We start from the raw sequence: 24,834 nt of genomic DNA, 5'->3' as shown, positions 1-24,834 counted from the left end.
TCAAAAATGTCAACGGTGGCAAAATATCCCTCAGTAATGTTGGTGACATTTCTTGACATGTAAAACTTCTCTACAAGTGGTGTCTTAAGACACACGGTTCGGACTTGGCAATAAACAGTATCACTGAGCTAATATGAATCGGGGTGTAGTCATTGATATGAGGGAAGTCTCCCTTGTCCCGTATGGGATGTTTGTGGATCAATTATAGGCTTTAGTCGTTCACACAATATCCCTGACACTATCTTGTAAGTAATAGGAAGAACGCTTATGATTCTATAGTTAGAGCATACAGTCTCATCTCCTTCCTTGTGGAAGGGAAACAGGACGCTCAGGTTCCAACCATGGCGAACGAGTTCTTCCTGCCAGGTGATGCATACACCATATTAACGTGTCGCCTCCGGTTTTTAATATCTCGGCTGGCAAGCCATCGGCACCTGCTGCCTTGTTATTCATCGGCCGAATTATGTTGTTGTAGCAACGCATATGCATATGTATGTTCGTTCGTGTATTCCCAGCAAACCAAATGTCGAATGTCCGACACATCTGAACAGTTTCGGAAGCAACATCGTTCAGATTTCGTTCCGATTTCTATACGATTTTTCGTAGGGGAATTGGTTCAGATATCGGAGATAATGTAGAAAGTAAATTTCCCTCCCAATATACCAATGTTTTTCTTCCGATTTCGGTGCGAATTCGGAGCGAAATGTCGGAAACAAATTTCCCTTCGCACAACTACCAACTTTTGTATGTATCCAACATACATTATTTTAGTTAGGTTAGGTTAGGTTAGGTTAGGTTGAAAAGAGGGGCGAATATAAGAATCGCCACATGCCCGTATGGGACATACACTTACAGCCAGTTTCTGTATGTCGAAAGAAGAATGTGTGCGAATGAAACACGCCCGAACTTTAGTTTTCGAAATAATTTTACCTTTGCTCTTGCTTCAAAACAAAAAAACAAATTTGAAAAACACACAATAGTTTGGACGTGTTTCTTTCGCACACATTCTTCTTTCGACATACAGAAACAGGCTGTTAAACCAGTATAGGCCTGTTGTGCGCTCTAATTGCGAAAGCCTAAGGGGAATACATTTTTTATTGCTTAGTTTATTAAAAGAAAATAAATTTATCAGTTAAAAAATTCTGTGCCATTGAACTCGCTTGCCCTAATTTGGTGGAGTTCTAGTATAGTGTTATTTCCTAGAAATTGGTTTCTTAGCGTCGCGAAGGCAGGGCAATGACAGAGATAGTGTTCCAACGTTTCGTCTTCCTCTCCGCATGCTCTGCATTCGCTGCTTTCTGCACAACCAATTTTGTGCAGGTGTGCCTGTAGCCCTAGGTGTCCTGTAAGGATGCCTGTCAGTCTACTAATGTCTTTTTTACTCATTTGAAGGAGTTCCTTTGTTTTAACCTCGTCTGGGTTTCCCCAGAGGATTTTTGTATTTTTCCCTTTCTCTTCAGTATTCCAGAGGGATGTATGGGCGTTTTCTGCCCATGCTTTTAACTCTAGACGCTCCGCTTTTAAAGGCTTAGCATTATCAATGCTTATCGTAGTTTGCTCTCTGGCTTGCCTTGCCAAGGAGTTGGCTATCTCGTTACCCCTAATCCTTTATGTCCTGGTACCCATATAATGTTAACAGAACCATGGTGGGAGATGTCGTTGATTGATTTTTTACACTGCAGGACAGATTTTGATTTCACCGTCTTGCTTGTTATTGCTTTAATTGCTGCTTTACTGTCCATTAGGATGTTTACAGTGATTGGCCTTGTGTTAGCTTTAAACCAGTTCAGACACTCTGTGATCGCTCGGATTTCGGCCTGTAGGATCGTATTATGATCGGGCAGTCGAAGGGAGATTCTAGTTTCCTGGTCTTCGATATATAGACCCAGACCCGTTCTCCCCCCTAGAACGGCCCCATCTGTGAAACCACAGCTTCCAGTTGGCATCCGTTCCAGGGTTCCATCGATCCACATGTCCCTGTCCGGTATAAGAATTTCACACAAGGCGGATTCAATTGTTTCAGGTATACGGTCTGATACAATATGATCTATTGACTAACCCGTTGTAACCTGTAATATGTTTTGGTGGTCTCTTACGATCCACTCGCTCATCGACTTAAGTCTTATAGCTTCGATGGCTGCATCATACCTTACCTGAATTTCTATTTGGTGGACAAATAAAATTGTCTCTAAAGCCCGCTAATACTTAAGCAGCACGTCGTTTGGACTTTTTGCAGTACTTTTACGTTGCATTTCTTGTCCGTAGCTGTCCACCATACCACAGAAGCGTAAGTTAGAATCGGTCTAATTACGCTTCTGTATAACCAGTGTGTCATCCTAGGATTGAAACCCCATTTTGAGCCTATAGCTCTTCTGCAGGTTGACCATCATCTGTGGGCCAGAGAACTGCGTAAGTAGCTGATTTTGACACTCATAAGCCACATGCAAAAAAACAAGCGTATGTGCGGCTTGCTACTCTAAAAAATAAATGCAAGTGTTGCTTGCCATTCTCAAAATATGTACGAGTGTGGCTAGCCACTCAAAAAATAAGTTATTTAAAAATGGATATTTTTTGACACTTGCGTATGCATTGCCAAGTAGTTTTAAATACGCAATTACATTTTCTGTTTTACTTTCTTGCTCATCGCACATCAAGTGTTGTTTTCAACCCTTGTAATTCAAGCGTTTGTCTTATGTTCTCCGAGAGAGTGAGAGCAAAAATAATTTTCTAACACTGATTTTCAAAGGTTAGAAGAGCATTCAAAAGCACGCATAACATTCCAAGCAAATAAAGAAAATCACACACAAACGAAACAACAAAAAATTAAATTAGAAATGTTTATTTTTTGTAATGTTGTGTGTGTGCTTCCACTTGATAAGTCACTTGGCAAACTTTCTACGATTGCGAGTTTTGTAACAGTGCAAAATATGATGAATACTTGTTTTACTTATTACGCACAAGCAACGGTCTTGATGCGTCGCAAGTATTTTTGGTGGTGGTGGAAAAAATACAGAGTGCAAGAAAACACACGCATTAAAAAAAACAAAAGGCCCAAAAAACTTGTGCGTGCACAATTGGCTTACAGGGACAAGTAACTCATTGATGATCTCTGCTGTGGGCTTTATTAGCCCTTTCCTGAATATGGTCTCTCCATTTAAGTTTCCTGTCTAGAATTACTCCCAGGTATTTAATCGTTGGAGAAATTTTTATCATCTTATCTAGGAAAACTGGTTCTTCGTAAGCTCCTATTTTCGTTTTCCTAGTGAATAGACATAATTCTGTTTTTTCCGGCTTGACATTTAGACCTCTCGGTCTAGCCCAGTTGTATGCTATTTTTAGAGCCGTTTCGGCCTTTCTACAGAGTATATTTGGATACTTTCCCCTAAGAAGTATTATAACGTCGTCTGCATAGCAGATGGGTTCAAATCCTTCGTCGGTTAAGACCCTTAGTAGACTATTTATGGTGGTAACCCATAGGAGAGGTGATAGTATTCCTCCCTGTGGCGTCCCCTGACCAACTTTGTCTCTTTTTGTTACGTCTTGTAGCGCGCAGCTTATCCATCTATTCCTTAGCATGTCTAACTCGTCTAAGGAGTGGATTAGCGTTTCGGTGCTGACGTTGTTGAACGCTCCTTCGATGTCGATGCAAACTGCGAGAGTATATAACTTCATCTCGAAGGTTCTCTCTATATGGTGTACTACCTCAGGTAATGCGGTTTCCACTGATCTACCTTTTACGTATGCATGTTGTTTGTATTTGAGCATATCGTTAGAGATGTTACTCTTTATCATGGTGTCGACCGTCCGTTCCAATGTTTTGAGTAATAATGAAGTTAGACTTTGAACTTTGAGTAATAATGAAGTTAAACTTATCGTTAAACTTATGGTCCCGCTGCTTTGTATGGTGAGAAGCTCATTATTGCTTCTTTAATCATCAAGTTGTTTATTTTTGGTGCTTCTTCTGATGCATAAGCTATCTCCATCGGTGACACTGTGTGTGCCGTAGTACTCGACGGGAAGTGCGTTCTCATCAGAAGGCTAAGAGTTTCGTCGGTTGTTTCCATCTTTTTACCCGTCTCATCAACCATAAGCTCAGGTTGTGAGTGAGTTTTAGATAGAAACTTTTTAATTTTAGAGACGTCATTTACGCTATCTACCTGTTCACAAAAAAGCATATACAAATTTTAAATATTTTAAATTAAATGAAGCATATAATAATTCAATTTCGTTCCGAAATTCTGTTAACCACTTCATACAACTTTCGTTAAGATATCGTTACGATTTCGGGTCCGCCATCGGACGTAGAGACAGAAGTTTGTTCCGATTTCGTTACGATGTCGCTACGATTGCTTTGCTGGGTTATTTCAGTTATTAGGTTCTGCTTCCTTGATTAGTTGCGTCCATACAGAATCAGGAGATAGATAAGAGGGTTAACTGGGCAGCTAAACAAATGCAACGTGTCGTGTGGTCCCAATCCACACGCAAGGCATGTATTGGGTATCGTGGCATCAATTCGAGCCCAATATGAATAGAGGTGACTGCATCGTCTGCGAGTAGATCTTAATTGGGCTAAAACCACTCGTATTTGCCTTGGCAGCTGCTACGATGGGTGGGAGGTGGTGCCCAAGTAAGGCATTCACACTATATATGTATCAGTACTGTCTTTGCGACCGTCTCGGTGTGGATGCTATCCAAGCCTGCCTGATAGGTTCGTTGGTCTAGAGGTTCTCTTTTATACCTTTGGACCTCTCTCTCTAGATCATAATGGTCTCTCCTAACGTGCCTAGGTGGGGGAAGGCTGTCCATTAAATCGTGACAGGGACGACAGGATGCTCACGGTGATAACACCCAAGCAGCTACTGCATTGACAACATTCTGTTGGTCTGACGCACCGGTAAACCCTTCGTCTCCTCACGAAGATGGTCCACTGGTGGTATGAGGAGGCACCATGTTGCAGTTCTCAGGTCGGTATTCTTGCAGGTTTGAATATTCTGTGGGGCGAAGCCTGTCCATTAAATCGTGACAGGGATGCTCACTGCGATAACAACCAATCAGGTACTGCATCGACATCTTGTTGTGCTGACGCACCGGTAAAACCTTCGTCTCCTCATGAAGATGGTCCACTGGTGTCATGAGGAGGCACCCTGTTGCAGTTCTCAGGGCGGCATTCTTGCAGGTTTGAATATTCTTCCACTGCGTAGCGCTAACATTTGCATAACACGCTGGCGTCGCATAGCTTACCAAAGACCGGCTATTTGCATTGTAAGAGGTCAACAAAGTTTCTTTGTCAGCACCCAAATGCTGCCGGCAAGCGACTTGAGGACCTTGTTCTTACTTCCGATCTAATTGCAAATAGCTGTGGCTTGCGCGTATGACTTAAACATGCTTTCGAACGTTACACCCAATGTCTTTGGATAGTTAGTGGACGGAATCAATACACCATCGACCAATATGTTCAGTGGGAGCCCCATTTCAGCCGCCCAAGTGGTGAACAGTGTGGCAGTGGAATAAGCGGCGGATATTTTCATATTCCTCAGATGGAAGAACTAGGCCAGCTATGTGGACACCTATCATATATCACGGTGCTCTTGAAACAATTTTAAATGGAAGGTGCTTAAACCTCGGAAGTTTTTGCGGATTCTGAAACTACAATCTTTATAGATGAGAAAAAAAAAAATCGCCGGAGCGTTTTTAAATAAATCGCGATTTAAGTTGACATTTTTAGGGGTTGTTTAGGTTTTCACGATTTTGCTTAGAAACCGCAAGTCCTATCAAAACGGGACTAAAGAAAATATTGTAGTTATAAAAATTCTCTACAAGATTGACCTTTATGGTATTCTCGTCGGTTTTACCGGGCCGGGCTATATAGATGTGGTATCTTCGTCGTCTTCACTACTAAGCACACTATTTGTATCTGTTACCAGATTTCCTTGCTGGTCTCTACAGGAGGATCTGCCTGCACCAAAGCCATCAGTTTGATTTTTTTACACTGCACCTTTTCCATTTCTCTCTTTTTCCCGCGGAAATACATTTCTCCTCTCTCCTTTACTCGCTATACCTCTCCCGTACGCTACGCGTTGCTAAAGATAGTATGATCTTGACAGCCATGCATTGATGAATGTCGCAATGTGAAGCAATGGACATTAGAAATCAATGGATTTATTAAATTCATTTATATGTAAACGTACTATAACAGTATGTTAGATAAAGTGAAAATTGTGTGAGTTTATACCGTGATGTTTTTTGTTGTTCCAGAGCTAATTTGAATTTGGAGTATAGATTTTCAGTAGTAGGAATTAAGACCCATTAATATTTTTTTTTTTTTTAAGAAAATTCGATGTTTTAATTGTGGGCAATAATCGAAAAGTCGTTTTGCTTTTAATTATTATCCCTAGATTAGACAGACCCACAGCCAGGGATGCCAGATAAGTTTGGTCGAAAATCGGCACTTTTCGGGTGCCAAAATCGGCAAAAAATTTTCAAAATCGGCAAAAAATCGGCAAATTAAAAAACATTTATTTCAGTTCAAATTATCTCTTTTTTTAATAAGCATAAGTTTAAAAAATAACATTTTAAGTACAACAAAACAATTAACAATTCATAAAACAAGGTAACAATTTAAAATATGTATGAATATAAATGGTTTTACCATATACATATGAAGTATATATTTATAAGAACGTGAGATCAATATATTTTCAATTCAGTCAAGCTAAACAAAACTTATACAAATATTATCTTAAAAGGTTAACTAATAAGGTGATCGTTTGTGTATTGCAATTTTGAAATGTTGGTTTACAATTAAATTCAATTTCATTCATAAATATTTGAATTAAAGTTTCGTAACAAATCATTTTTAATGACAACATCATAACAGTTGGACTTATTTAATTTTAAGTAGTCTTTAGTAAAGAGAATTCCTTCCATCGATTCCCTAGCTAATCGATTTGGACACTTGTTTTTATTTAAATTCACTTGGCTAAAAACTCTTTCCACATTTGCTGAAGAATGTGGCAAGACTAAAATATGTTTAATAAATTTGGACAAAATAGGAAATAATGGTTCAGAATTTGCACATCTTAATTCACATACTGTTTTCCAAAACTTTAGCAACACTACTATAATACCTTGAAACAAATTTTGGAAATTTAAACGTGAAAGTTCTCGTAATTCTGAGTCTAAGTCTTGCTTTTCGTTTATGTTTATAAAGCATTCGTATTCCTTTATAATGTCGAAAAATGAATCTTCTGTGCCATTTATTATAAAAGTTGGATTTATTGAAGCTAGGCACTTAAATTTGTTTTCAAAATCAAACAGATTCAAAATATGATCACAACGTTCAAAGTAAAAGTTTGTGCAGCTTTTAATTATTTACACTAACTCACATTTCGACAATTTCGTTTTTTGTACACGTTTTGGTAATCAAGGAAATTCAAACTGTTTTTATAATATGTTAAAAAAAGTTATTATTATTATTTTGTTTTTCAAAATAGTCTATTGACTATTTTGAAAAACAAAATAGAAGTCGTCCTCCCAAACAAAAAACGCCAACCCTCCTAGTTATTATTATTAATCAAAAAAGTTATTATTATTAATGCTAGCAACCACAATTTTCACACAAAACGCAAATTTTATGTGAACAAGTTGCCTTAACTAAAAATCGGCGTTTTAGGGGTAAAAATCGGCAAATCGGCATTTCTATTTTTTTGGACTTAAAATCGGCAAAATGCCGATAAATCGGCAAATCTGGCATCACTGCCCACAGCTAAGAATCTACATTGGGTATGTTTCATTCATTACGTACAAAAATCTTGAAGTTTTACCACTTTTTACTCGAAACCCGTTCCCTTACATCAAAAAACATACACTTGATATGAGAGAAGTTCACAACTTTTACTACTTTTGCCACTTTTACTATTTTTAAAAGTAAAGGAACAGACCAATTAGTTACAGTTTCTAGTTAATAAAATATCGGCCTTTATATAAAAATTGTCAACTTGCAATCGTAATAAAAAAAGATAATTATAATATAATGTGTTCCCATTTTTTTAATTTCACATTTCAGCAAGGTGCCTCCACATGCTTTGCCATCTTCCTACCCACTTTGGTTATGGGCAATTTCATGGTGCTAAACTTGTTCTTGGCCTTGTTGCTCAACAGTTTTAATTCGGAGGAGCTAAAATCCAAGAAAGAGGTAAAAACTGCATGTTTGATTTTTATTTCGTTTTTTATTTTATTTACTGGCTTTATTATGATGTTCTTTGTCGTATTCGTCACAAAGTGTGTCATTGATGTTTTTATTGAAAAAAAAAAGAAAAATGGTTTGATTGAAGCAAGGAAAAAGAAATGCCCAAGAAGAAACATTGATGTGTGCAAATTTTATATGTGTCGTTACTATTTTTATAAAACAAAAAATAAATTCTAATTTATAATTTCTTATTATATATTCGCAATTCGATTTAATTCAATTCAAGTTTTATAAAGTTTAAAAGAAAATAAAGTTCATATTTAAGTGTCGTTATTTGATGTTTAGATTTGTTTGTATTTTGATACTGATTTTCCGATTCTTTTAATGAGTTTAGAAGTAATAAGAGCTTTGTTCGAATATGTGTTACTTTTTATTATAAAATTTCTCGATTTGTTTTATCGTTTTTAAGATTTGAATAGGAAAAATTTAAATCTTTAAATTTCTTACTAATAAAGAATTGGTTAACAAGACTATTGGCCACTTTTAGAAGTTATATTTTGTTATTGGTTTTATGTTACGGAAAAACCATAAAAAATTTCTAGGTTTTTAAAATAGGATTCCTTATGTCTGCAGTATTCCCCCATTGGCTTATCTTCATATTACTCTCTATTACAGAGATTTTCTCTCAAACACACCAAGCACTGTCTTATCTACATGCGCAAGTACCCAGGCCTCGGAAACATACATTAGCACGGGTAGCATTAGCAGTGTTTTGTAAAGCGTTGTTTTTGTTTTACGAGGTGTGGCTTTGTCTTTAAACTGCTTACTTAAGTCAAAGTAGCATCTGTTGAGCAATATTGTTCTTCTTATTTCACAACTGATGGTGTTTGTTGTGTTTATTGTGGTGCGGAGGTAACTACCTCAAAATTATAGGAACCAACCTCCACAGTTGGTCAGTATGTAAACGGTCTTCTCGACATTTACTGCCTGAATTCTCTTACTGATCGACCCATGATGCCAATGCCGTCGGCATAAATAAAGGACGCCATTGGTGTATATTGTGCAATTGCTTTTAACGTTTGCATCTCGTAAAACGTTTTCCTGTAGAACGCTGAGTAGGTCTCATTTGGTACTAAAATGTTCAGTAATGTTCTCTCCTATTTTAACTGAGGACTTGGCATCAGTTATTGGCATCTTACAAAGCCGAATAAGTTTTGGCCGGGATACCATACGAATAAAATTTCAAAACGGTTCAAACAACAAATTTTGATCTTCTATGATGGAGGTATCCGATAGCGATTGAACGATCTAATTCACTATGTAGTTCTAATCGTCCATATCGTGTGTATATAAAAAAATTGTATGAAAATATTGCGTATGAGTGATGTCATACGTTAGTTTGTATGATATCACTCACACGGTTTGAAAGTAGGACAGTGAACTAGGAACTAGATTGCCCAACTCTAGTATCCGATCATGTTGTCCTATATAGACCAGCTTGAAACTTGATGTAAATTTGGAAATTTGGATACTCAATTCTTAAGTTGTCGTGCCCATGCGTCATTTAAGATGGTACCGAGAGGGCATTTTTGATCTTAAACTGTATCCAGAGAAGTGGTCCGATATGAGCCATATTCAAACTTATCTACGTCTGGAAGAAATATTGTGATGAGCAAAGTTTGGACCAACAATCGGTAACTCTTTTCCCAGATTTATCGTGCGCACCATTTTAGAGAAAAATTTGAAATTTTGCGTTGGGGAGGTACCGGAGGGATTTGTCCAATATGGTCCATCATCGAACATAAACTCGATTACAAATAGGGTTTTGGGAATTCTCGGTTTTTTGGTTACGGGATTTTCCCGGGAGACAAAATCATATTTCCCGGGAAATCGGAAAATATCTTTTTACATTTATCACAACTAATATTAAATTAATGAACACCAAAAACATGGTCTATAACGACGGATTTTTATTCTGTTTTATTTAAGTGCGAAAGAATATTTTCGATTTTAAAGTCCCATTTTTATACCCTCAGCCATTGCGCTAAAGAGGGTCCGGCTTGCTGACTGGTGCGAAGCCACCGAACAGAGGCATAGAACAGGTTCCACACAAAAATCGGAAAAAGTGAAGTTTTTGATTTCCTCTTGGATCGATTTGAATTTTTTCTCAGCAATTTGTCTGTACGGCCCCCTTTTCGACGATACAAATGTCTTACAGCGATAATGTGTTAAAAGCTCCAAGAAACCTCGACGGCAACAATTAAAATGGAAAATTGGCAAGATTACTCCCGCAGGATGTTTCTGATTGGTCCTAACTTTGCATATCGTATTATTTCATCTAGTCATGTATCAGGTTGGAATATGGACTATATCGGTCCAGCAACATGTTTTGTGTGCGGCCCTAGTTAAAACGGTACAATTTTTTCGGGACAAATCCATACCTAAGAAATTGGCTCAAAAACTCGAAAAGCTCCTAGAAACGCAGAAGTATTGTGTTTGCTACTTTTCTTTAGGTCCGAGGCTGAGGGTATATCTCAGTCGGCACAGCTGACTGATACAATCTTAAGCATAAGAATAAAACATACGATTTTCGAGGTCCATAAAATTGGAATTTCTGATCAATAACTTCATTGTTTGAGCCAAACCACTTTCCATAGAGCGATTTCATTAGCTTTGAATAATGGGCAAAATCCGGGCAAGATGCTGAATTTTTGCATATTTTTTCGTTTTTAATCGATAGAGCGAAAACGTGTCATCCATTTTTGAGCTCTTTGAAAATGTTGTATTTTATATAAATTACTATGTGAAGATAAAACAAGTGAGCCAAGGCTATAGTCGGGTCGGGACCGACTATGTGATACCCTACACCACTACTCCCGTGCGTAAGCTTTTCACTGGTAAAATTCAAAATATTAAAATTGGGATAGCTTAGCGCCTTTGCTCTGAATGTCTTCATTAACACAGGTCAATTTTGTTGAATCGCATTTAAGTACATCGTCAGTACAACTTAAATAAAAAAATGCAAAAGTGGGATGTACGCCAACCATCAACAGGCTTCTTTCTCTGTGAGACCCCCATCAACCCCAAAAATTTCTCGAGGATCCGATCAAAATTCCGCCCTGTATTGTGATTGCACAAAAAATGAAAAAGGGATGCATTACCGACTATTGCGATAACTCTGTTGTTTGACCACTTATGACAACCTACTTCACATCGTTGTAAAGGTGATATTTTCTACTTTTCTTGCCAGGTTTTGTTTTTGATATACCTCTTACAGAAGAGAGATATTCGCTTTGAAATAAAACGTTGGCATTTTCTCCTAATAAGTTTTTTTCAAATTCCCAACCCTGAATAATATGCGACCATTACCAAAATCAGTAGGTTTTTTCCTCTGTGGGACCCCCATTAACACCCAAAATTTCGAGACGATCCAATCAAAATTGCGACGTGTAGCGTGATTACAAAACAATTAAAAAATGGGATGTATTACCAACCTGCTTTACATCATTGTAAAGGTGGGATTTTCTACTTTCATAGTCAGAATTTGCTTTTGGAAGGTCCTCAACCAAAGCTGTGATATTCGTCATTATTATTAAAATCGCAAAAATGAAAAGTTGTGTTCTATTAGCGGCTATTGCGGTATCTTCGTTATTTGACCACCTACGACAACATACGTTACATCGTTGCAACTGTGATATTTCTACTTTCGTTAGCAGGTTTTGTTGTTGATATACTCCTTATAGAAGCGGAGACATTCGCTTTGAAATAAAACGTTGACTTTATCTCCAAATAACTTTTTTGCCCATTCCGACCCCTGAATATTATCCGACCATCACCAAAATCAATAGACTTCTTCCTCTGTAGGACCCCCAATAACCACCAACCCCCAATAACCATCAACACCCAAAATTTCGTGACGATCCGATCAAAATTGCGACCTGTAGCGTGATTTCCAAAAAAATTGAAAAATGAGACGTATTACCGACTATTGCAATATCTCTGTTATTTGGTCACCTACTCCGACCTAGTTTGCATCGTTGTAAAGATGGGATCTTCTATTTTCATAGTCAGGCTTTGCGTTTGAAAAGTCCCCAGTCAAAGCTGTGATATTCGTCATTATAATTAAAATCGCAAGAATGAAAATTTGGGTTATATTTGCGACTATTGTAATATCTTCGTTGTTTGATCACCTACGAGAACTTACTTTACATCATTAGAAAAGTGATATTTTCTACTTTTATTGTCAGGTCTTGCTTTTGGTATACCTCATATATTATCCGAGCATCACCAAAATTAATAGGCTTCTTCCCCTCCGGGACTCTCATCAACACCCAAAATTTCGTGACGATCCGATCAAAATTGCGACCTGTAACGTGATTACAAGGTTTAGATGGACAGACGGACAGACACATATCCAGATCGACTCAGCTCGTCAAGACATTCATTTTGGTATATATAAGTATGGGTCTACGACCATTATTTCGATGCGTTACAAACTTTTTGGGCAAAACCAACTTATAATACCCTCCCCACATAGTGGTGTAGGGTATAAAAATCACGAAAATATTGATCCACTCTCGTATTTTCAAATTTCCCGGGAAATCCCGGATTCCCGGGAATTGCGATTTTTTGATTCCCGTTTCCCAGGAATGATAAAAACCGGGAAAACCCAAAACCCTAATTACAAATTGTCTTAAACGGATTTCATCGAAACGTACTTGGGATCCAATACTATTATTTTAATGATGAACATGTTTATCGTATCAAAAGGGTATTTACTCCCATTAGCCTAAAGGCTGCGGGAATAAAAATAGTGTTTCGTCAACAGCAATCTGCAACTAAGTAATATTTGTCAATAAAAAAAATCAGAAAGTAGATTAAGATGTGCTTTTTAAGATGATTATGATATGTTTGACTCTTTGGTAGAATTTTCGGACTTTGTTTTCGGATCCTGTATATCTCGATTTTTTCCACTTACGTAGTGATCCCAGTCGATGTTTGCTCATCGGATTTATGAAGTATTCTTCAGTCCTTCGTATTTTGTATTTACGGTTTGGCAGTAATAACGGCCATATTCTTTGTGTGCACATCTGTCAGGGCATAAACTGTACCATCTCTATAATGATTTCGAACGTTCCATGTGCGGGGTCTTCAGTTTTATTTCTTTTTTAAAGTAATACATATGTTTTTATGTGGGTATTAACCTACCCGACGACCAATTCATGTTTTCATCGTTTTTATAGCTGAAAGCGCGCTACGTGTTAGTTCATGCGACACAAAAGGGGGGGTCAGTGCACACTTCGTGTGATAGGTCATGGGATTTGCCATGTTAAAGCCGGTCAGGGCCGTTCCTTCGTATTCTTCATTCCCTCCGTCACCTCTATAAACTACTAATGAAAATTACTAAATAAATATTCGTTCTACATTAGGGCGGGGCAATTTGAACATCTTAATGGGCGCTTCGCTTTTCTGATTCCTGGGATTGTACTGAGCAACGGTGAAAATCGAGCCGACGAAGTTTTTTGTCAGACTTTTGTCACGTTTTTTGGATATGTTGGCAGCCAAACTATTGATATTTTCGATCCAATACTAAGACTAAAATAGTAGCCAGGGCAATAATTAAGAACTATTTAGAACATCGCAAAAACATTTTTGAACATTTATTTGCTATTTTATTGTCATATATCTTTAAAATGTTGAAATTTTTCCCCATCGGCGTATGATTTATAAAAAATTAATTTATATGTGGTGCAGTAGTTATACGCTAGGGGGTTATAACTATCTACAATACCAAGAATCTGAAATACGTAGCGCACATCAGATTTTTTCCTCCCATTCAAATCGCCCCACCCTATTCTACATCCAGTGCGATATCATAGATTATTACAAATGTGACTTCTAACAACTGTTAATTTATTGGATCCTCTGGAGATTATTGCACCCTCTGTGCATCGTCGATTACTATTTTAGTTACCCCTTCCAGTTTTGAAAGATCTCGTGTTAATAGTTTTCGGAATATATCTACGATATTTAATATTTGCATCCTTTAAGGGATAACATCAGCACAGTGGGTGTCCGCTTATTCCACCACCCTTTAACCAAAGCAGATATAACCAAGACAGTCTACTTTAAGGTTCTCATAACAATTAGAAATCAAATATGTCATGTTTTATATATGATAACTAGGATTTCCTCCGGCGATATATTGGTGTGAATAACGTGACTTTCCATCTTTTGACAATAGAATAAATCGTAGCCTTATACGTATTAATTTCAGCTGAGATAAATTTTCATAGTGAAAATATGACATTTTTTCAATCTGATAACAATTTTTAGGGATTTTTAAATTTTATTATTACTGAATATTAATCAATGTTTTATTTAAAAATATTTTATATAATAAAATACTCTATCTTAGTTGTTTGCGAGTTATATATATCTTTTTTTTGTGAAATTTATATATTATTCTTTTTTAACTTAGTTTTAAACTTTAATTATATTATAACAAGCCTTATGAGAAAGTAACATGAAAAGATGAAAATAACTCAAGCAGAACAAGAGATACACTTTTCATGCATTCTTTCGAGACAAAGGCCCTCTTACAATATTTCCATATGAAAAAAAAAAAAACAAAAACAAAAAATATATTTTCTAATATTTAATAAATATTTTACTATCTTCCTTCCTCCTTCTTGTTGTTATTGTTAAATATATATGTGCGTGTGTGTGACTGCGTTTTTAAATGTGCTTTAATGTTAAAACAAAAACTAAAATAATTGAATGAAATAATTAAATTATTTTAAAATTTAATTTAAAATTGACAAAAACAACAACAATATATACATACCTCTATACAAATATAAAATTATATACTTTTAAAACTAATTTGCACTAAATACAAAAACTATCCTTCAAAATGTCCGAATACTGTGCACCGTGTCAATAAATAAATGAAAAAAAAAAAACACAATCTATCAAACTCTCCCACAAATTTAAACGAAAAATATACTTAACAACGCCAAATACAACGTTTTTTTAAATAAATATCTAAAACTAAACAGATTTTCAAGAAAAAGGTAATTGTAGCTTGTAATACTTCCACCACCAAAACAGAAACTTGTAACATTTTCTCTAAATTAAAGTAACGAAAACCAGTAAACTTAGTATTTGGCCCCCGACCTCTACAACATTGGAAACCTACAAAATTTTGTTATTATTTAATGAAAAAAGCATGTAAACTGTAGAAAATATTGTTATTATAATTTGTTCCTCCCTCCCCACAAAATTGAAAATCCATTAGCTAGTAGTTGTTGTAGTACTATCCCCCTAAATCCCACAATTTTGAAAATGAATTGGTGTTTTGAGCTTAGTCTTAAGCATTACTGATTGGTGTGCATAACGAAAATTTTGATGAAAATTAGTTTGTTGCTGCAACCGTGTATTTGTATTGGCATAATTGAAAAAAACTATTGTTAATTATTATTTTTTAGTTGTAATATAATTGCGGAAAATCATAAAAGAATATATTATTAATTTATGTCAACGTGAATAATATGCTCTTTATCCTTCCCTTTTTCTTCTTGCTGCTGCATATAATTGTTTAATTGCTCGCTTTAGGAAGTCGGCGAAGAATCAAAATTAGCTCGCAGCATCGAAAGAGTTCGAGATTTAATACGAAAAAAGCGCCAAGAACGCAAAGAGCGCAAGGAGCGTAAATATGCTTCGAAATTCCAACAAATTGTTATTGAAGCTCAAAATGCTGCCGCCTCATCGATGCTCGACAAGTCGGGCCTGATGTCGGAAACTAAGTTTCACAGGCTTAGCTATCAGGTGAGTGAAAAATCAGTGTAATTTAGTTTGAGAGACAATGATTTTTTAAGATTTAATTTTTATACCCTCCATCATAACATTAAATATGTCATTCTGTTTGTAACACATCAGAAGATTCGTCGGAGAGCCTATAAAGTCGGTTCATATAGCCCCCATAGAACGGTTCCTCCCGATTTTCGGTATTTTGAAGTTTGTGGGCACAATATCCATCCGAAATGCCAGAAATTTGGCATTTAGTCTTCATTTAGGGGTATTAAACTTTCTACCTAAAATTTGTCGGTATAGGTCCTCGTTTTTATATAACCCCCATAGAAGAATAACTTCCGATTTTCAGTATTTTTAAGGGTGAGGCCTCAATATCACACCAAAATGCCTCAAAGTTGGAATTTGGTATTCGTTGGGGGCATAACAATTACCTCCAGAAATTTGTTGGCCTACGTCCACGTCTTCATGTAGCGCCCCATAGAACGGTCGCTCCGGATTTTCTCTATTTTTAAGGTTACAACGTCATTATCAAACAGAAATGGATGAAATTTGGTATTCAGTCTTCGATGGTGGTATTAATTGCAGAAGAGAATTATCAGTATAGGTCCAAGTTTTCATATAACTCCCATAGAAGGGTACCTCCCGATTTCCGTTTTTTGAAGGTTGAGACCACATTATTCAATTAAACATTATAACATGTACAAATAAAACCTTGAAAAAATCAGACAGTATAGGTCCACGTTTTGGTATAGTGCCCATATAAGGGTACCAACCTATTTATGGTTTGTTGAAGATTTTAGGCACCTTTTTTACCGAATTGGTTGTTAATTGGAATTTTATGTTCCCAGAAGATAGAAAACTTACACGCAGAAAAAAAACTATCGATGTATATTCTGGTTTTAGTTTAGCCCTCAATTTTATGTATCAATTTTATGTATTTCGAGGTTTTTTTTTGGCAAATTTTCGAACCGAAATTGCTGTAATTTTATATTGAGTGTTGTCAGTGGATACAAAAGCTCAATTCGGAAAATTGTAAATATTGGTCCATGGTGGATACAAAACCTCAATTCCGAAAATTGTAAATATTGGTCCTCATTGGTCCCCTACATAATTATACCCTACACCACAAAAATTCATGTAACACCGCGAAATATTCGTCGTAGACCCTCAGTGTGGTATACCAATCTTCATATCTCTACGAGATAAAGCGATTTTGAGATGTGTGTCCGTCTGTCTGTCCGTCCGTCCATTAAAAATTGTATGCAGGCTACAGGCCGCAATTATTAACCAATCTTCACGAAATTTTGTATGGAGGTCGGGTTTAGACCAGAATAGCTCCCTATGGAAAAACGAAATTTCAATCCAATTTTGTAGCGGCTCTGTAGGTCGCAATGATAGTCTGATCGGCGCGAAATTTTATGTAAGGTTTGGGTTTACGACAGTGAAGTAGCTTGCAACGTGATGATCAGATAATATTTACCGGGTTAAATAGGCCAGAACGTTTGTGTGAAAAATTGGTAGAGTTTTTAGTCAAATGACTACGAGTATATCTTTATTCCTGGAAACTATGTTAAAGCATTGTAAGTTATACTTAGGAGATGAAAGCTTGACCTTTCCATTAATTCCAGTTATGTTGATGTACGCGGTCAGATAACAGAGTTACAGCTTAGTATATACAGGGATCAATCAGTTTTACTTGTGGATGGTGTAACCTTAATCACGCTAGAGGTCGCAGTTATAGTTCAATATTGATAAATTCAGTCAATTATATCAGAGGAGGAGTAGCTGCCATCATTATAGTATTTAGGACCATGCCAAAATCATGGATGTTTGGACTCATATGTTAAATATATTCACTGGACAAGAGCCGTAGACTATCCCCGCATTTTCACATACAATATCAGGAACCTATGACTTATCCTGATAACGTTATTCTAGTTTATAGTACTAAAATACGTAATTTTACGAAGTCCGATCTGGGTTATCAATATTTTATATTCACCATAGATATTTTAAAAACAGTTTGGATCGAGCACACATAATCTTCTGAAAGAATTTATTATGAAAAAAAACATCAATAAAATATATTTTGTGACCGCAGATAACGAAAATGTGAATAAAACGGTAGAATATGGTCCTAAATCATATATAACAAGTGGGAAAAGGCTATAGTCGGTACGGGCCCGACTATGTGATACCCTACACCACTACCTCTGTGTATAATCTTTTCACTCGAAAACATTTCTTTTAGGGAGATACGAAAGTTTTCACCTATACGGCTTTTATACCAAATGACTTAAGGCGAACTGAACCAAAATAATTAATATTTAATTTTATATTTGACTACTATCGACATCACCAACATCAACAGGCTTCTATCTCTGTGAGAAAATTTCGTGATGATCTGATCAAAATTCCGACCTGTAGTGTGATATCAGAAAAAGTGGAAAAAAGGGATGCATTGCCGACTATTGCGATATCTCTATTATTTGACCACCTACACGCAGAGAAAAAAATATGTTTGATCCAACAATATTCCAAGAGCAAAATATGTATTGTTAACATATTGTTGGATTCCTTATGTAGTATTGTGAATCCAACAATCGTTTTTGTTAAATCCAAAAATAGTTTGTGTCAACTGAACAATATTTCTCTCTTTTCTTCGAAAATTTTTTTCTCTTCTCTCGTTATTCGATGCCGTGTTGAAAAAAATGTTTTTTGGTGAGTTGTGGTGTGTTTGTATGACATGCTGCCTTAATCTTTGTTTTTGTGTGTATGTATACCAACTCTTGTTTTTATTTGTTTCTATTTTGTTTCATTCTTCTTCTTTATTTCATTCTTCTTTCCTTTTCATGTTTGTTATGGTGTTTAATTATTCCTTATGTTGTGGTGGCTGCTTGTGGCTTTTTGTTTGTCTTTGTTGTCAGCTGAAGTAGCAAACCATGTATGTATTGCGTTCATCAATGCTCGTAATATTATACGCGATATTTATATCAAAGTTGTGTGGAAAGTGTATATGAGAAGTATATGCACTCAAATCAAAAAATTTAGTATCTGGTTTTCAGGGCTGACAATATGTTTTGTAAAAAATTTTGATTATGATTGTTCCTACAATCGGTATTGTTAACGATTTTTACAATATTGCGGAAATTCGAAAGTTGTTTTTGTTTTCCATGTTCGGAACAAAAGATGGTATTTTTGGATTTGGATTACAATGTTTGTACAAAACAAACACATTCTTGGAACCAAAATAGATATTTTTGTTTCAACAAAACCGAAAAATATTTTTTCTCTGCGTGTATGCCAACCTACTTTGCATAACTTTAAAGATTCGATTTTCTGTTTTTTCAAAATAGTCTGGCTTAATCCCATTGTTGTTGTTTTAATATTTTAAAACAACTATTTTATTAGTGGAAAAGATTTGGCATTGTTCGCCAAGGGGTAAGGCAGGGAATACTATAGTTTCGATCCACGCCACTGGATCTCATCAGTTCCCTTGTTTCTTGTTTGTGGATATTCTCCACCGAAGTTATTTTTCAATAACTTCTTCAACAAGAAACTTTTTATACCCAAACATCAATCGTCAGCTGGAAGAGGTTTGAATTGTTTTCGCAGACACTTTCGTCGGAGTTGTATGAGGTTGCCAAGGAAAAACTTCTCATTGAACTTTTTTCTTTGCTTACCTTTATACTTCGAGTTTTGATTTTTGTATACCCCTTATAGACTCTGAGATATTTGCATTGGAATAAAATGTTGGATTTTTCTCCAAATAAATTTTTTGCTCATTACGACCCCTAAATATTATCCGACCATGACCAAAATCAATAGGCTTCTTCTCCTATGAAACCCCCACTAACCCTCGAAATTTCGTGACGATCCGATCAAAATTGCGACCTGTAGCGTGATTTCCAAAAAATGGAAAAATGGGATGTATTATCGACTATTGCGATATCTCCGTTAGTAGGTCACCGACGCCGACCTAGTTTGCATCATTGTAAAGATGGGATCTACTACTTTCATAGTCAGGCTTTGCATTTTGAAAGTCCCCAATTAAAGCTGTGATATTCGTCATTATAATTAAAATCGCAAAAATGAAAATTTGGGTTTTATTTGCTACTATTGTGATATCTTCGTTGGAGAACCTACTTTACATCATTAGAAAGGTGATATTTTCTACTTTCATTGTCAGGATTTGCTTTTGGTATACCCCATATAGAAGCTGAGACATTCGCTTTGGAAAATAACGTTGTATTTTTATGCAAATAAGTTTTTTGCCCATTACGACCCTTAAATATTATGCGACCATCACCAAAATCAATAGGTTCCTTCATCTGTGAGACCCCCATAAACCCTCAAATTATCGTGACGATCCGATCAAAATTGCGACCTGTAGCGTGATTTCCAAAAAATAGAAACATTGGATGTATTACCGGCTATTGCGATATCTCCGTTATTTGGTTACCTACGCCGACCTAGTTTGCATCACTGTAAAGATGGGATCCTCTACTTTCATAGTCAGGATTTGTTTTTGGAAAGTTTCCAACCAAAGCTGTGATATTCGTCATTATAATTAAAATCGCAAAAATGAAAATTTGGGTTTTATTTGCTGCTATTGCGATATCTTCGTTGTTTGATCACCTACGAGAACCTACTTTACATCATTAGAAAGGTGACATTGTCAGGTTTAGCTTTTAGTATACCCCATATAGAAGCTGAGATATTCGCTTTGGAAAATAACGTTCTCTTTTTATCCACATAAGTTTTTTGCGCATTCCGACACCTAAATATTATCCGACCATCACCAAAATCAGTAGGCTTCTTCCCCTCCTGGACCCCCATCAACATCCAAAATTTCGTGATCCGATCAAAATTGCGAACTGTAGCGTGATTACAAGTTTTAGATGGACAGACGGACGGACGGATGGACGGACACACATAGCCAGATCGACTCAGCTCGTCGAGACATTCATTTTGGTATATATAAGTATGGGTCTACGATCATTATTTCGATGCGTTACAAACTTTTTGGCCAAAACCAGCTTATAATACCCTCCCCACATAGTGGTGTAGGGTATAAAAAGCGAAAGCTTCTGGAAATGTTAAATATTATAGCTACAAATTTCTTTTGTTCAGAGACTTATAATAAAATTTTATTTGAAACATTTCTTCTTTTGACAAAAACCCCAAAAAGTGAAGTATTTTAGGAGATTTTGACTCAGTATTGAATAAATTTTAATTAAGAGTCTAAAAGTTTAACAAATAATTTCTACCTATAATATCTAATTTTGTAACGTCATTTTCTTGACAAAGTGTTTTACTTAGATATCTAGTTTGTTCTGGAACTTGGAGTGAAATTTTGTGTAAAATATTTCTTCTTTTAAGATCTTTCGTCTAAAACTAAATTTCATGTTACTTTCATCCATCAACTCGAAAAAAGATCAAAACCAACTTATTCAAAAAAATGTTTGGGTGTTTTGTTGGAAAACTTGATGTTTATATTTTCTTGATATATGGTAACATGGGGCGCCTTCGCCACGTTTTTGTTCAAAATGTTCTCATACAGACACCGTTAAAGTTTTTGCAAATATTATTTTTGGTACAAATATTAGCGTATCTTGACTATAAGTTTTGATATATAAGTGGTTATAATTTTGTTTTTAAAATATTATTTTTGTGAATTTACAAAATGTCTAAAAAGTGGCGAAGCCTCCCCACCCATGGGGCAGCTTCGCCATCGAAATTAAACATTTTCCAACGGACTCTAAAACTGTAATTTACCATACTTTTTCCTTAAATATCAATATTATGCGAAAAAGGAACATGTTTTCTATTGAATAATCAAAAATGATTTTAAAATTCACAAATAAATAAAAAATAAATAAATAAATTAAATTAAATAGTAACCGATTCTAGCGGTTAATTGAAATAGGTTCCTTGAATTTAGGTACAAAAATCATAATATAACCAAAACAAGATACGTTTATGATACTATTTGTTTTTAACTTCACATTATAGTGTGGTATCTCTATGGCATAAAGAATTGAAGTTAAACATGACAAAATTCTGACATTAACCCACCACACCCCTATCATGGCGTAGGCGCCCCACCCCCAACATATCTCATAATATGAATATATTGACATTTGTTATTGTTTTTTTCATACAAATTATTGGGATTTCTATTCTTCAGTAGTTGTCTTCTAAAGGTATAAAATATGTTTTTGATATCACAAAAGGTAAAGAAGATATCACAAAAAACATCTACCATAATTATTTTTCCCAATACCCTCAAAACACAAAACCGCGTGCTTCCGCTATCATACTTATGACACAACTGCCAACTTTTGGGAGATGATAGATCTTCATTAAACTCACAATTTTGCGTTTAACGGATTTTTTCTAGCACTTGTATTTTGCGAGAAAATTGGCGATGGCGTACCCGCCCCAGTGGCGAAGGCGCCCCATGTTACCATATATTGTAAATACATATTTCATTTATTTGGCGACATATATTGAAATTTGATGGAGAATATTTTTGTCTTTGACTCCTTCTATCTAGAATGAAGTTTTGTGGGACAAAACTTAATAAATTCAGATAAAGTACAACATTAACCCTAAAACGTGATTTTACTTTTGGCGGATTCCTGGCGTTTAGGTACGATTTAGAATTTTGGTGTATTCAGAGACTTATAGTAAAATCTTATGACAACTAATTTTGTAGAGTATTTTGTTCTGATACGATCACATTTTAAAGGAGTTTTTAAATGTTTTTTAAAAAAAGGACCAAAAAGAACCGTTTAGGGTTAATTTTTTTCATAAAAAGATACCCCGCATTGTTGTCAGTAATATTGCCAAAGACACTTTATACCTAAAATGCAAGGATTCCAAGGAATCTGATGTCGAATATTTTAAAACCTGTAGAAATGGGCGGAGCTTGCCATGCTTATTTAGGTTACTTCCCGAAGTAAACTTTCAAAACGCCGATACACGTGTCTTCTTTTATTCGGCCCTCTTTCATAATCTGCCCGAATTATCTTGTAATTATTTTTTGTGTTGTACAGTGTAATTTAAATTACGTGGGCATATTCGGACAAATTACGAAAACTAAATTTGAATACCAACTCTTGACTTCTCACTTGATGCAATGTAGCAGTTAGATATAGGAATTACTGTCTAACATCACGGTGCGCCTGAATCAACTTTATATGGAAGGTGCTTACATCTGGCAAGTTTTTGCAGATTCTGAATCTACAATGTTCATATATGAGAAAATCAAAAAAAAAGCTTTACCGACAGAGATATACCCTCAGCCTATGTGAATTAAAACTAGTTAGTAAAACAAGTTATATCACTTACATCTGGGAAGTTTTTGCAGATTCTGAATCTACAATGCTCATATATGAGAAAATCAAAAAAAAAAAAAAAAAACAAACAAGTATCAGTCGGCTTTGTCGACAGAGATATACCCTCAGCCTATGTGAATTAAAAGTTTTATCTACGGACAGATCGACACAATTGTTGAACTTTTGTGGGGAAGGTAACATAAAGAGAAGATCGATATCGGCCTTTTTGGAAGTTAAACTAAATTTGGACAAAATATTAGGATATCCAATGTTTGGATAAATTTGGTTGCCCCGTTCAAGGGATATCGTGCATACCATTTTAGTGACATTTTTTAAATATTAGAGGGAAGTACAGGAAGTTTTTGCCCTTCTTCGAACTGAAATAAAGTTTGGAAAACTTTTGGGCTAGTTTCTCAAGAAGTATGGACTTGCCACTGAAAAGAATTTACCGTCGTAATTGAGACAGCGAATGCAAGTTGCTTCAACAGAAATCAAATGATTCGAGAGCATATAGTCCATATTGAAACCTGATATACATATGACAGATGTGTTTGGATGTGTAAAGTATGGACAAAATCGGTAATTTTTTCCGAACATTTCTGAACTTTTGTGGGGGAGCTACCTGAAGGTGTTGACCGATATGGCTTATCTTCGAACTTATACTAAGTTTGGACAAAATATTACGAAGGCCAAATGTTAAACCGAGTCTGCAGATCCGTTCAAGAGTTATCTTGCGCTCCAACCACTAAACACAGTGTCATAGGTTTTTTTTGCACTTGTCATGCTATTTGCTCAGGAAGTATGGACTTGCGCCAGATGAAACTTGTACCGTCGTATCGGGGGCGGTAAATACAAGTTGTTACAACAAAAATCAAATCGATTCGAGAGCAGGTCCTAAACTGAACTTTTCCGAACTTTTGTGTGGGAGGTACTCGAAGAAGTGGACCGATTGAGTCCATATTGGAACATCATCTAAATCTGGTAGAGATTTCACGATGTGCAAAGTATGGACCACATCGGTTACTCCCGTATCGTGCACACAAAATTTCCGAACCACAAAAGTTCGAAAATGTTCGGAGTGGACCGATATAACCCATCTTCGAACTTAAACTAAGTTGGGACAAAATATTACGAAAGCCAAATTTGAACCGAATCGGTTGATCCGTTCGAGAGTTATCATGCGCTCCAGCCAGCCAGACGGACGGACAGTGCAAAAACAACTTCAAATTGTCTGAAACGGATTTCGTCCAAACATACTTGGGGTCTAAAACCATTATTTCGATGAGGCACATTTTGCCCGTAGGAAAGTGTATATACCCTCGTTAGCATAAATGCTGAGGGTATAAAAAACAACAAAAATCGACGAAGAGATTTTAGAATAATAATAAGGGAACCTAAAAATATTATATTTAAATAATATTTTTAGGAAATTGGAAACCGCAAGGTCTATCGAAATGGGACTAAAGAAAATGCTGTAGCAGTGAAAAC

At 35.9% G+C, this 24,834-nt stretch overlaps 1 protein-coding gene across 1 annotated transcript in view; it reads left to right on the top strand.

The window, feature by feature from the left end:
- NaCP60E (Na channel protein 60E) overlaps positions 1-24,834 on the top strand; it is an 898,928-nt gene that overhangs the window by 792,011 nt on the left and 82,083 nt on the right. The window contains exons 15-17 of the mRNA XM_073956139.1: positions 8,066-8,194; positions 15,250-15,264; positions 15,806-16,018. Coding sequence (XP_073812240.1) covers positions 8,066-8,194; positions 15,250-15,264; positions 15,806-16,018 — 357 coding nt within the window. The remainder of the gene's footprint in view (positions 1-8,065; positions 8,195-15,249; positions 15,265-15,805; positions 16,019-24,834) is intronic.

This window comes from Musca autumnalis, unplaced genomic scaffold, assembly GCF_047663935.1.
Source record: "Musca autumnalis isolate F117 unplaced genomic scaffold, ASM4766393v1 scaffold_5, whole genome shotgun sequence".
Taxonomy (NCBI): domain Eukaryota; kingdom Metazoa; phylum Arthropoda; class Insecta; order Diptera; family Muscidae; genus Musca; species Musca autumnalis.
This window is presented reverse-complemented; position numbering and strand designations above follow the sequence as displayed.